At 39.1% G+C, this 13,619-nt stretch overlaps 2 protein-coding genes across 3 annotated transcripts; both read right to left on the bottom strand.

Moving 5' to 3' along the window:
• Positions 1-702: 702 nt before the first annotated feature.
• LOC148575754 (uncharacterized) lies at positions 703-1,393 on the bottom strand. Its single transcript, XM_088501240.1, has 2 exons — positions 1,021-1,393; positions 703-860 (listed from the first exon to the last, which is right to left on the bottom strand). The coding sequence occupies exons 1-2, from the start codon at positions 1,346-1,348 to the stop codon at positions 703-705; spliced, it is 486 nt and encodes a 161-aa protein (XP_088357366.1). The 5' UTR covers positions 1,349-1,393.
• Positions 1,394-5,464: 4,071 nt separating this feature from the next.
• On the bottom strand, positions 5,465-12,297 carry LOC148575755 (uncharacterized). Of its 2 annotated transcripts, none has more exons than XR_015899750.1 (2): positions 7,180-7,258; positions 5,465-5,751 (listed from the first exon to the last, which is right to left on the bottom strand). XR_015899750.1 is itself a non-coding variant. In XM_088499399.1 (2 exons), exons 1-2 carry the CDS (start codon positions 12,295-12,297, stop codon positions 5,726-5,728), a joined length of 954 nt encoding a protein of 317 aa, XP_088355525.1. In that variant the 3' UTR covers positions 5,465-5,725. The 2 variants fall into 2 exon arrangements, 1 of the variants encoding a protein (XP_088355525.1); XM_088499399.1 differs by lacking the exon at positions 7,180-7,258 and adding an exon at positions 11,370-12,297.
• Positions 12,298-13,619: the final 1,322 nt, after the last annotated feature.

Raw genomic sequence — 13,619 nt, forward strand, 5'->3', positions numbered from 1 at the left:
TTTTCCTGTTTGAGCCTACCGGTTTCGTAATCTGGTTTTTTGATTGAACCGGCCGGTCCGGTTCAACCAGTTTTTTTGAATGAACCGGCCGGTCCGGTTCAACCAGTTTTTCTGAATGAACCGGCGGGTCCGCTGCACAGGGTTTCGGGTTGCACTGGACGGTTCGCTTCACATTTTTCTTGATTGAACTGGCTTGTTCAGTTCACAGGTTTTCTCATTGAACCAGGCGGCCCGGTTGACATTTTTTCTAATTGAACCGGACGGTCCGGACCCACAGCTTTTCCAATTTCACAGGCCGGTTCGGTTAAAAGCTATCCTGATTGAACCGGCCGGTCCGTTTTACAGGTCTCCGGGTTGAACCGGGATGTCCGGTTCAAAGTTTTTCTGAATGAACCGGCCGGTCCAATCAAATTTTCACATCAGTGCATATACGATACCTGTAGCATGTTGTAATATGATCTCAATTATCGCACTGAGTTATGTTGACATGATATCTATAGCAATATAATCGGAATTTATGAAACCTTAATACGTAGTCAAGATCAATAATACCTGAATAGGGTCCGTGGTGCATAAATATTCTAAACATACAATATAAATCTAACCATAGTCCATCTCAGTAATTCAAAATGTCCAATACATACAAAGTAGTCTAAACACAGTCCAGGTGATTAATACTTAAATAAGTAATTTACACCACAACTACTTTCTCATGGCCCACTTGACATCCTTGACAAAATTCTTGCATTTCTTGGCCGCCTTTTTGAAGACAGATGGAGTGTAGCGACTAGCGCTGCGACGTGGTGGATCAATCCTCAGATTGTAACCTTTGGAGGTTTCATCCGGAGTGCGTGCCTGACCTGTATACAATTTTTGAAAAATAATTAAATGTAGTGCATCAGGTAATCAAAGCAAGACATATACCACATATCATTTACTAAAAGTCAAACAGAGATGCCAGTTAAGAACAAAAAATAAATACGTAATCGAAGATGTAAAGTAAAATAAAAAACATAATACCATCATTACGAGATTCCTCATCCTCATCGAACTCCTCTATTTCATCATCCTCATGATCCTCCTCGTTATCCGGGTTATCTACTAGATACGCATCGGTCTCTTTCTCGAGTGGGTTAGCATTTTCCTCAATGAGTCCCATGGAAACACGGTTAGGGTTCTGACTAAAAAAAGCTTCGCGTCCACCGTCACTCCTACTAGAGTCAACCGACACAAACCCACCAGAAGCAACCGATGAGGTATGGCCCGGATACCTCGCATCCAATGAATACCTTCCTGCCATGAACTCAGGCTGATGTCCATATTGTGATAGTCCAGGATCTGCAGACATCAACCCAAGCAACTGGCTAAAAGAACCTCCTTCTCCTGTTTCAAACTGTGAGGTTCCCCAATATTGTTGACTTATTGGAACTGATGGGGGGAACTGTGTCTGAGGTACATACTGGCTTGAGGACTGAGGTTGTACTTCTGGAATCGGGTTTGGAGGTAATATATGCGGCGACTGTGGATCTTGTCCTTCATTATCATCATCCATATCCTGACTACCATCATCGGTATCCTGATTATCCTCATCCAAATCCTGATCACCTTCATTCATATCTTGATCACCTTCATCATTATCTTGACCCACAAGATTTGACAAGTTTAAGTGGTCCCTATATTTTGATCGGTACCAATGCATGTAACTATCTAGTAGATGATGTGAAGGCATGGGAAGCTCAGATAGAACGTAGTTATACCTGTTTGACCAATGCATCACCCACTTTGAATGACTCGGTTCCGTGGCCTAATTAAGATTCTTAGGACCAGTCAGGGTTTCTCCATGCGCCTTCTCTAGATTTCGCTCCTGACTAGGTAGTCCTTGAACGAAACCAAACTGTCGCCTAAACCTATCGGTAGCATGCCACTCGATATATTCGAATGATACCAAAGGAACTGTAGCGCTCCAAACAACCGACTGCATGTAGATTTCAGGAGGAATGATGTTCGGATCCACGCGATCCACAGCATAAGCAACCCAAACAAACTGGAAAAAATAAAGGAACCTCATGATCACAGTCCACAATGCCAAATGGCAATAACAATGCTGTATAATTATGTCTCGGACCCTAAACCGAAAACTAATACTACTTTAATTAAAACACACCTGCCCTTCCTGAAGTTCGTCAAATGCCTTCCTAAAGTGAGCTAACTTCAGATATCTATATCGTCGGTCACCACGCTCCCAGTTCCGCCACCTAATATGATATATTCAATTACCTCAACTAGCATTAACTGAATCTTAAATATCAAGAACGGGTACATTGTAACAAATTATTACCTGTTTGCTAGCGGAAAACTTCGAGGTTCCCTAGGTAGCGGCGATAGATATGGCAGCCTGATCCAAGCCCAACAGAGTAGAAGTGTTAGTGGACCATCTATTTCCTTGCAGTTAAAATGGGATGCCCAGCATAAAGCCCTGTATAGATGTGCTAGGCACGCCGCTCCCCAACTATACTGACCAATACTAATAAAATCACGTAGCAAGGGTAGAAATTTCCAATGCACTCCTGCCCCAGACTTATCCCCAAATAAGATCGTCCCGATCAGCAATATAATATGGCACCTCACATACCTCTGTATACTGATATCATCAATCAACTGTAAATTTTCTTTTATTTCCCGCAGCCAGGTAAGTTTTATGCAACTACCTCTACAATCCGACTTACGCGGTGCAACTCCAAATTGAATCAAACACTCCGCCTCCAACGCTTCAAAACTGCTCATTGTCATCCCTGTGACTGGAAGACCATCTGTGGGAAGACCAAGAATCAGAGCTACATCTTCAAGTGTCACAGCACATTCACCAATGGGAAGGTGAAACGTATGTGTCTCTGGGTGCCAACGTTCAATTAGAGCATTTACCAATGCTTTCTGACACTGCATTATCCCAATCTGAGATGCATGATAGAACCCGGTAATTCGCAAATGATCCTCCACCCTTTCGTTGTACCGATCCGGAGGAATTGGATGGTTACATGTCAACATTCTTGATTTCTACAAAAAAAAAAAACATAACAAATTACTACTCAAATTATTAAGAATTACTAACTTACTACCATCATCAATCATTTTACTGAATCCTTATATAACTAATTCTTGGAACTTCTAAATTTATTTAATTAATCCTCAAAATTATTCATAGCTGCTAATGAAACTCATTACAAATACATATATTCCTAATCATAAATTTCAACAATATTACAACATCTACAATAATATCGAACGTTAATTAATATTTTGTTAAAAAATTTTTCCTCTGTAATACAAAAAATTAACAATCAGTATATGCCATCATTCATATTCTAACAATGGTAATAATTAAGTTGCTAATAATAATTACTAAAATTAAAAATATTTAAATATTCTCATAAAAAAATATCTAACATGGCTTAATTAAAATAACCGTACTAATCAACTCAGCATTAACACTTTATCACAATAACAATAACATTTAACCAAAATCGATAACAGTTAAAGTTAATTTTTTAAAAACACATTTAGATAACATTGGCTTACAAATAATAATTATACTAAAAATAAAAAAATTTAAAAAAATTTACGTTATCTACTACTTATTACAGTTGAAAACACAAAACATAACAACAACATAATCATAAAAAATTTCCTAATGATATATATAATTAATAATCGGTTAAAGAAATTTTAAAAAAAATCTAACAAATATTTAGAAATTAGTCGATACCATTTTATTTATATTCTTCAACTACACGTCTAACAACAACATACTCATAACAAATGCAATAATCATGATTTATATAATTAATAATCTGTAAAATAATTTTAAACAAATCTAACAAACATTCAAAAATTGGTCATAATCATTCCATTTCTATTTCTTCAAGTGCATGTCTAACAACAATATAATCATAAAAAAATTTTTAATCATGATAAATATAATTTAAAATCTGTTAAAAATATTTTAAAATAATCTAATCAATATTCATAAACTAGTCATAATCATTCTATTTATATTCTTCAACTATATCTCTAACAACAATCATAATATTGAAATTTTATATTTTAATAATTATAAATATAAAAAATTAAAAAAATTAAAAAAATTTAAAAAAATACTTATATAGTCAGGATCACTGAGATAATGAATAATATGAAGCTCAGATCGATCAACATCTTTAATTTTTTTTTTTTTGGCATTGTGGTAGCTGCTCCACCATGCAAGGCTCAGAGAAACGAAGAAGAAGGTGAATGTGAGAGTGAAATGTTACTGAGGGAAGTGTGGATTCGGAGGGTGAGAGAGGTTCTTTTCTTTGTGTGTTTATGAGGGGCACCGTTTAGGTACTCAGCGGGGAAGCGACGCGTGTCCAATGCCCAACCAACTCGGACCGTGCGATTGGTCTTACTGAAATCGGATGGTCCGTGACGCTGAGCCAACTCGGAGGGTCCGAGTCCCTCACCAGCCTCAGCCACATGCACGCCACTCGGACCGTGCGTTTTGTGGCTTGAACTCGTAGGGTCCGAGTTCCTTCAGCCCTGACACCACAACTTGGTTACACACCTCCCACCACCATATCATACTCATACACCAGCTTGGGTACAATATGTAAATTAAAAAGCGTCCATCCACATGTGCATACATCATTTTATATCTTATAAGTAGTAATTTGAAATTTTTTAAAAGAAAATTGTTAGATGAATATAGACATATAACTTCTCTTCTTATTACTATGGAGAATAATAACTATTTACATAAATTTCTCTTCCGTACATAGATATATAATTTTTCTTCAAAGTAACTTGGAAAAATACAATCACAACTTTAAAATTAAATGTAAATGGACGGTTTGCAAATAAAATCATTTGAGATTGCAGTTAAATTCTGTTTATATTTTGGCCTAATATATAGTCAGACTTAAATTAAGTAAAAGTTCAATTAATATGTAAGGGACTTCATCGACACCTGTCCGGCTTTGTGGAGGTCAGGCTCGATGTCGCTAACACCAGCTCTACCTACCTGAATCGATAACTAATTTTTATAACCTCCTCCATTTATCTAGAAGGAATATGTAAACAACATCCCTAACAAAAAGGGACGATTATCCACATTAAAGGTGGAACTACTCAAAAAGATAGTTATTGACTCTACAAATACACCTATAAAATATTTTGACACTTTTAAGTATACTTTGTAACACCCTACCACACAAAGCTTTACGCTTAAGTCGTAAAACAGAGGTGATGTGGTATTACGACCTCTAAAATAAAATAAGTACATATAATAGCAGAAGAGTTATAATATGCTAGGAGCCTTGAAGGATAGGGGAAATAAAAATCGCGAGATAAAAGCGCAACTCTCAAGGAACGAGTTAACTTGCATGCTAAGAAAACTGTAACTGTCAAACATAAGATAACAGAAGTAGGAATAGAGTGCCAAAGATACAAAATAACAAGCTCCTAACTCAGCCTGCGAAGTCAAGACTGGCCGGAGAATATTTACACATATATACATACATATCCAAAACCCAAAAGTACATACACACAATCCTGCCTCTCCATAAACCTCTAAGAGGATCAAAAAGGACAAGTTATGCGGAGAGAAAGCTAAGTACATATATATACATCACTGTACAGCAAAACTATACAACAACACTATCCAGTAACCCCTCCGCTTTAAGAGTCCAGACGCCTAACGAGATGGCTCCCGACCTGCATCTGAAAAACAACAACATAGTATGGAATGAGAACCGGAGGTTCTCAGTATGGTAAAGGTGCCACACACATAATATATAAGGTCCTGGGAATGCCAGAGGCAATCCTAGAACGCCGACACTCAGATTGTAGAGCTTAAAGTATTAAACAGAAGCCATAAAAGGTGGTTTCCTAAAAATATTTAATTATAACTTAACTTAACCTTAAATCTAAGTCCTATGCTGCCATTCCTCCATACCTCCAACTCCATCATGCATTTTCACAGACAAATAGACAGATAAAGGCAAATACAAGAAGGTTACAACTACTGCAGGTAACAAATACACATTTAGCATGGCAAATACAGGTAGGCACACCCAATTAGAGCACAAGCAAGTAATTCAAGTAATATGCATATGATGCATGCCTGTCCTATGGCTGATGAGGCTCATCTGTCGGTTATCCAGCCAACCCGACAAGTCTGAATTGTCCTTAGACTATCCCCCGACGTGCATCCCCAAGAGTCTATGCATAGATTTTTCTCAAATAATCAATATTGCTCAATGGGGGTAACATTCCCAGGAATTTATATAGTGCCCGGTCACACTTACGTCGTAGGGTCAACAGAGTATCGAGTTTTCAACCTGGTACACATGGTGGCAAGCCACGGCACTTAATCCAGGGAATCTCGTATCTCAGATTATTCAAATTCATAAGCCATATAAATAATTCAATTATAATTCCTCAACATCCACATCATTCTCAATTGCATCTCATTCATCATCATACATTAAACATATTCAATCCTTATCCTTCATTATCACACCTCCCATTCCGTCCATCAATAGTTTTAATTCAAAACATAATTCATTCTTTTCTAAGAATCAAACTTCAAACTTAAAACATACTCACTTTCTTAATAACTCAATATCAAACCATATAACATTTAAATCTAAATCTCTTTTAAATAATCATCTAAACAAAATCTCTAATTTTTTATAAAATTTCGGCAGCATCTCCTCTAAAACTCGGACTTTGCCACCCTTTTCGGGTCCAAACCTGCTTTCTTTTCAATTCAACATACCCTTCCTCATCATCATAACAGTCACCACAATAAATCTACTTCAGATTAACAATTATATTCATACAATATTCAAATCCAACAACCAAAATTCAACTAAGGATCATAGTTCACTAACCCTAGGCTTCTAACACATAATATCTCAAATCAATAATTCACCAAATCATTAGCACTAAACCAACCATGTTCATCAACAATAACATTCACCATCCAAGATTAATAACTAATTATCCAATAAACTTTAACCAAATATATTCATCAACAAATTACTAAACATTAAACATATACCTGCATTCCAACTTATCCTATGGCCGTCTAGCCTAAGTTTTCACAGAACATTATATATTAAATGCAAGAAACCTAAACCATACCTTAGCCGATTTCCACGTAACGACCAAAGCTATTTATTCAAAACCAAGACAGCCCCTCAAAACTCAACTAATCCGCTTCCTCCAAGTTCCAGTATCCACAATTTCAAGCTCCAATTATTTATTTTCAACCTAATACACATTCATAATACATATATACCCAATTTAATACTCAAAGCTCAAATTTAATGAAATTAAAATAGAATTATCGTATCCTCACCTTACCCAAGCTTCACATAAGCAAGAGTGAACGTTTCTCTCAAGCTAATTGGATCCTAAAACATCAGAAATCAAAGAAATTCAATATTCCCACTTAAAATTCGAAAATTGGGGGAAGATGAAGCTGAGAGTGATTAAACAAGTTACCTATGAAATTGTTCCGATAGAAATGTAGAGCTCGACGCGGTGAACGCGTGGCCGCAAACGGTGCGGCGATTGGAGCTCGGACGGAGAAGTTACGGGGATCGGAAATTTACGTTAGGGTTACGGGATATTTCTCGTTTCTCTTCTCCCTGGAAGCTGAAAGCTTCGTTGCTGCAGTAATGAGGGAGAAGACAAAGCTGGGTTCATTTAATAGGGCTGGTCCGGTTGAACCGACAGCCCGGTTAGGGTCCGGTTCAACCGGTTCGGTCCTTTCGGTCCATTCTTGGACCGTTTTCTTCAAAATTAGTGTCAAAATTCTCGTTTCGATGAGCTCTACCCCTTTTTGATATAATATTCGTATTTCTAATCCTCCTTATTAAAAACTAATTTATTAACTAATTATCTACTAATTTAACCGGGGTTTACATCCTACCCACCTAATAAAGAATTTTGCCCTCAAAATTCAAATATAGTTACCTGAAAAGAGATGTGGATAGTCCTTTCGCATATCTGATTCGAGTTCCCAGGTATGTTCCTCGATACCAGCTCGTCTCCAAGCTACTTTTACCAATGATACTTCCCTTCCTCGTAATCGTTTAACACTGGTGTCATCAATCCTCACCGGAATTACTGGGAGTGTTAGATCTTCTCTCACTTGGATTGGTTCTGGTTCTAGAACATGACTTGCATCAGGAGTATACTTCCGAAGCTGTGATACATGAAATACATCGTGCAAATTCGAAAGGTATGGCGGTAAGGCAATTCTATAAGCCACTGGTCCAATTCTCTTCAGAATCTCAAACGGTCCAATATAACGGGGATTCAGTTTCTTGGTCTTAATAGCTCTTCCCACGCCAGTGGTTGGTGTTACTTTCAGAAAAACATGTTCTCCTTCCTCAAATTCCAAAGGCTTTCACCTCTGATCAGCATAACTTTTCTGGCGGCTCTGGGCTATAAGCATTCGATTACGAATCTTCTTTATCTGCTCAGTCGTTTCAGCTATCATTTCAGGCCCTAACAAACTCCTTTCTCCAGTTTCATACCAACATAGTGGAGACTGATATTTTCTGCCATACAGAGCCTCATATGGAGCCATTCCGATGCTCGCATGATAGCTATTATTATAAGCAAATTCTATTAATGGCATATACCGATCCCAGCTCGCAGGCTGGTCCAAAACACAAGCCCTTAGCATATCTTCTAAGGTCTGAATAGTTCTTTCTGACTGACCATCTGTCTGAGGGTGATACGCAGTACTTAAACTTAACTGAGTCCCAAATGCACGCTGAAAAGCTCCCCAGAACCTTGATGTAAAACGGGGATCTCTATCAGATATAATAGTAGAGGGCACACCATGTAACCTGACAATCTCTTTGATATACATTCGAGCCAATTCCTCCATTGTGCAACTTATTCGGATAGGAAGAAAGTGAGCTGATTTTGTTAGTCGATCTACAACCACCCAAATAGCGTCACAACCAGATCGGGTTCTAGGCAAACCTATTACAAAATCCATTGCGATACTCTCCCATTTCCATTGTGGAATCTCCAAAGGCTGAAGGGTCCCTGATGGTCTCTGATGCTCAATCTTAACCTTCTGACACGTTAAACATTTAGATACATACAATGCCACATCATTCTTCATACCTGGCCACCAGAACATCGCTTTCAGATCTTGATACATTTTAGTGCTCCCTGGGTGAATTGAAAACCCGCTCTTATGAGCTTCCTTTAAGATTCTCTGTCGCATGTCTCCAATATCTGGCACAATAATCCGGTTCTTGAATCTCCATAAACCATCCTGACCTTCTGACACTCTCCACTGTTTCTCCTGTTCGACTGCTGGTAATACCTTACGTAACGCTTCACTATCTTGATGAGCCTTCAGAAGTTCTGATTTAAAATCACTTGAAATCTGTAACTGACTCAAACACAAAATTCCAGATTCTTCTCTAACTCCCAAATTCAAACCATGAAATGCCTTCAGTAACTCTTCCTCCCGTAGCATCATCCAAGCTGCATATAAAGACTTCCGACTCAAAGCGTCCGCCACAACGTTCGCTTTTCCTGGATGATAATTCAATTCAAAATCATAATCTTTCAGAAGCTCCATCCACCTCCTCTGACGCATATTCAACTCTTTCTGCTCAAAAGATACTTCAAACTCTTATGGTCTGAGAAAACATGAAACTTAACGCCATAGAGGTAGTGCCTCCAAATCTTTAAAGCAAACACAACAGCAGCAAGTTCTAAATCATGTGTCGGGTAGTTCATCTCATGCGGCCTTAATTGCCGTGAGGCGTATGCTACAACATTCTGGTGCTGCATCAAAACACACCCCAACCCTTTCAGAGATGCATCACAATACACTTCAAACGATTCACTTGGTTCAGGTAATACCAATACAGGTGCAGTAGTCAACCTGTGCTTCAATGCCTGGAAACTCTCTTCACATTCCGGAGTCCAGATAAAAGGTGTATCCTTCCTAGTCAACTTAGTTAAAGGTAAGGCGAGCTGTGAAAATCCCTTAATGAATCTGCGATAATACCCCGCCAAACCTAAGAAACTCCTGATCTCTGTCACTGAAGTTGGTCGCTCCCAATTCATCACTGCTTCCACCTTAGCAGGATCCACAGCTATCCCCTGCTTACTCACCACGTGGCCAAAAAACTTCACTTCACTCTTCCAGAACTCACATTTAGATAACTTAGCATATAACTTCCTATCTCTCAGAATTTGAAGCACAGTCCGCAAGTGATCAGCATGTTCCTCTTCAGTCTTAGAATAAACAAGAATGTCATCAATGAAGACAATAACAAACTTGTCCAGATACGGTCGAAAAATCCTGTTCATATAATCCATAAATACTGCCGGGGCATTAGTTAACCCAAAAGACATCACTGTATACTCATAATGACCATAACGGGTCCTGAAAGCAGTTTTCGGAATATCCTCGTCTCTAACCCTTATCTGATGATATCCGGATCGCAGGTCAATCTTAGAAAACACACCGGCACCCTGTAACTGATCCATTAGATCATCGATTCTAGGCAACGGATATTTATTCTTCACAGTGATCTTATTCAATTGCCGATAATCGACACACAGCCGCATACTCCCATCCTTCTTCTTTACCAGTAACACTGGCGCTCCCCACGGAGAAACACTTGGTCGGATAAAATGCTTACCCAACAGATCTTCCAGCTGAGCCTTCAGTTCAGCCATTTCTAAAGGCGACATCCTATAAGGAGTAATTGAAATTGGACCGGATCCAGGTACCAACTCAATTGCAAATTCAACCTCTCGGTTAGGTGGGAATTCATTAATATCATCCGGAAACACATCTGGAAATTCACATACAACCAGAATCTGCTCTAAACTCTGATCATCACCTGATACTCCCGCAGTTAATAACATAATACCCTGACATTCAGTTCCAGAACAGTTTACTATCATAGAATTCAAATAGTAACTATTCACCACAACCGGTGCTTCTGACCCTTCCGGCATAAACTGTACTGACTTTTCAGAACAATCAAGTAAAACATGATTCTTGGATAACCAATCCAATCCCAAAATGAGATCAAGACCAGTCATAGGCAAACAAATCAAATCATGCACAAATTCACGCTGTTGCACTCGAAAAGGAACTTGTGGACATTCTATCCTAGTCACCATAGCTTCATGAGTAGCATTATATACTTTCAAATCATAACCTAAAACCACCATTCTCAATCCTAATTCATTGGCCTTTTCAAATGCAATAAATGAATGAGACGCTCCTGAATCAAATAAAGCATTTAAGATTTTACCAGCCATTTCACAATTACCTCTAATCAGTGTCTCAGATCCCTCAGCACCAATGGTAGAAGTGGTGTATACTCTCCCCGGCTGCTGCACCCTACCAGTCTCATACTTCTTCTTCTCAGGGCAATTACTGGCTATATGCCCGGGCTGTCCACAGGAATAGCACACTCCAAGTCCTAATCTACACGGAACTCCAGGATGATATTTTCCACACTTCTGACAATTCAGATCCTGCTGTGGCTGCTTTCCAAACCTTTTTCCTTGATTAGCAGTAATATTCGGCCTTCTATAATTACCCTGACCCTGAGTCTGCTGCGGAACAAAGCCTCCACGCTTGAAATTCCTACCTCTCGGAGCAAAGTTCCTCCCTGAAGGCCTCTGAAAAGGCATCCTCAAACTCCCTTTCTCTGCTGCCGCCTTCCTCACACAATCCTCAGCCACCCTACTCTTATTCACCAATTCAAAAAACACCCTGATCTCCATTGGGGCAACGAAGCTCAGAATATCGCTCCGAAGACCTCCCTCATATTTAATACACTTCCATTCAGCAAAATCTTCAGGTGCACCTTGACAGATACGAGAAAAGCGACATAACTCCTCAAATTTACTGGTATACTCAGCAACAGTCATTTGTCCCTGCTTTAACTGCATTAATTCAAGTTCCTTGGCATTTCTAGCTGAATTAGGAAAGTATTTCTTATAGAACTCTGTCCGGAAAACCTCCCAAGGAATCGCAGCACCATCAGGCTGCAGGATACGTCGTGTTCCCTGCCACCAATACTGAGCTTCACCTTGCAACTGATAAGTTCCAAATTCAACCCATTGCTCTTCAGGAACCTGTTGTGCCTGTAATGCCCTTTCCATAGCCTGAATCCAATTATCTGCATCAGTGGGATTTGAGGTTCCCCTAAAAGTCGGAGGGCGAACTTTCAGAAATGTAGCAAGTGTCATAGGACCGTCTCCATCATTATTGTTCCCATGATTACCCAATGCCTCAGCTGTTGCCTGCATAGCTGCAGCCATATTTCCCAGGGCAGCCATAAAGTCTACTGGATCAGTCCCTATGGAAGCAGGAGTAACGGTGCCTGTCCTACCTTTACCTCGCCCGCGACCGCGTCCGCGAGTCGACATCTGGTCCCTATACACACCAAACAAGTGATATTAAGTTGATCAGTCTCAATATCGCAGGTCTAATGCTTTAAGTTCCAAATGCATGCTCACAAACGTTTATGCCATATATATCAGTCAGATATCCTAATAGCACATAAACACATATACAGAGAATGCACAGAAGCACAATCAGTCCGTCTTTCAGGCTCTATAGGAACGAACTGCTCTGATACCATTAATGTAACACCCTACCACACAAAGCTTTACGCTTAAGTCGTAAAACAGAGGTGATGTGGTATTACGACCTCTAAAATAAAATAAGTACATATAATAGCAGAAGAGTTATAATATGCTAGGAGCCTTGAAGGATAGGGGAAATAAAAATCGCGAGATAAAAGCGCAACTCTCAAGGAACGAGTTAACTTGCATGCTAAGAAAACTGTAACTGTCAAACATAAGATAACAGAAGTAGGAATAGAGTGCCAAAGATACAAAATAACAAGCTCCTAACTCAGCCTGCGAAGTCAAGACTGGCCGGAGAATATTTACACATATATACATACATATCCAAAACCCAAAAGTACATACACACAATCCTGCCTCTCCATAAACCTCTAAGAGGATAAAAAAGGACAAGTTATGCGGAGATAAAGCTAAGTACATATATATACATCACTGTACAGCAAAACTATACAACAACACTATCCAGTAACCCCTCCGCTTTAAGAGTCCAGACGCCTAACGAGATGGCTCCCGACCTGCATCTGAAAAACAACAACATAGTATGGAATAAGAACCGGAGGTTCTCAGTATGGTAAAGGTGCCACACACATAATATATAAGGTCCTGGGAATGCCAGAGGCAATCCTAGAACGCCGACACTCAGATTGTAGAGCTTAAAGTATTAAACAGAAGCCATAAAAGGTGGTTTCCTAAAAATATTTAATTATAACTTAACTTAACCTTAAATCTAAGTCCTATGCTGCCATTCCTCCATACCTCCAACTCCATCATGCATTTTCACAGACAAATAGACAGATAAAGGCAAATACAAGAAGGTTACAACTACTGCAGGTAACAAATACACATTTAGCATGGCAAATACAGGTAGGCACACCCAATTAGAGCACAAGCAAGTAATTCAAGTAATATGCATATGATGC

The sequence above is a fragment of the Arachis ipaensis genome, chromosome B1, assembly GCF_059453495.1.
Source record: "Arachis ipaensis isolate K30076 ecotype BB chromosome B1, ASM5945349v1, whole genome shotgun sequence".
In the NCBI taxonomy this organism is placed as follows: domain Eukaryota; kingdom Viridiplantae; phylum Streptophyta; class Magnoliopsida; order Fabales; family Fabaceae; genus Arachis; species Arachis ipaensis.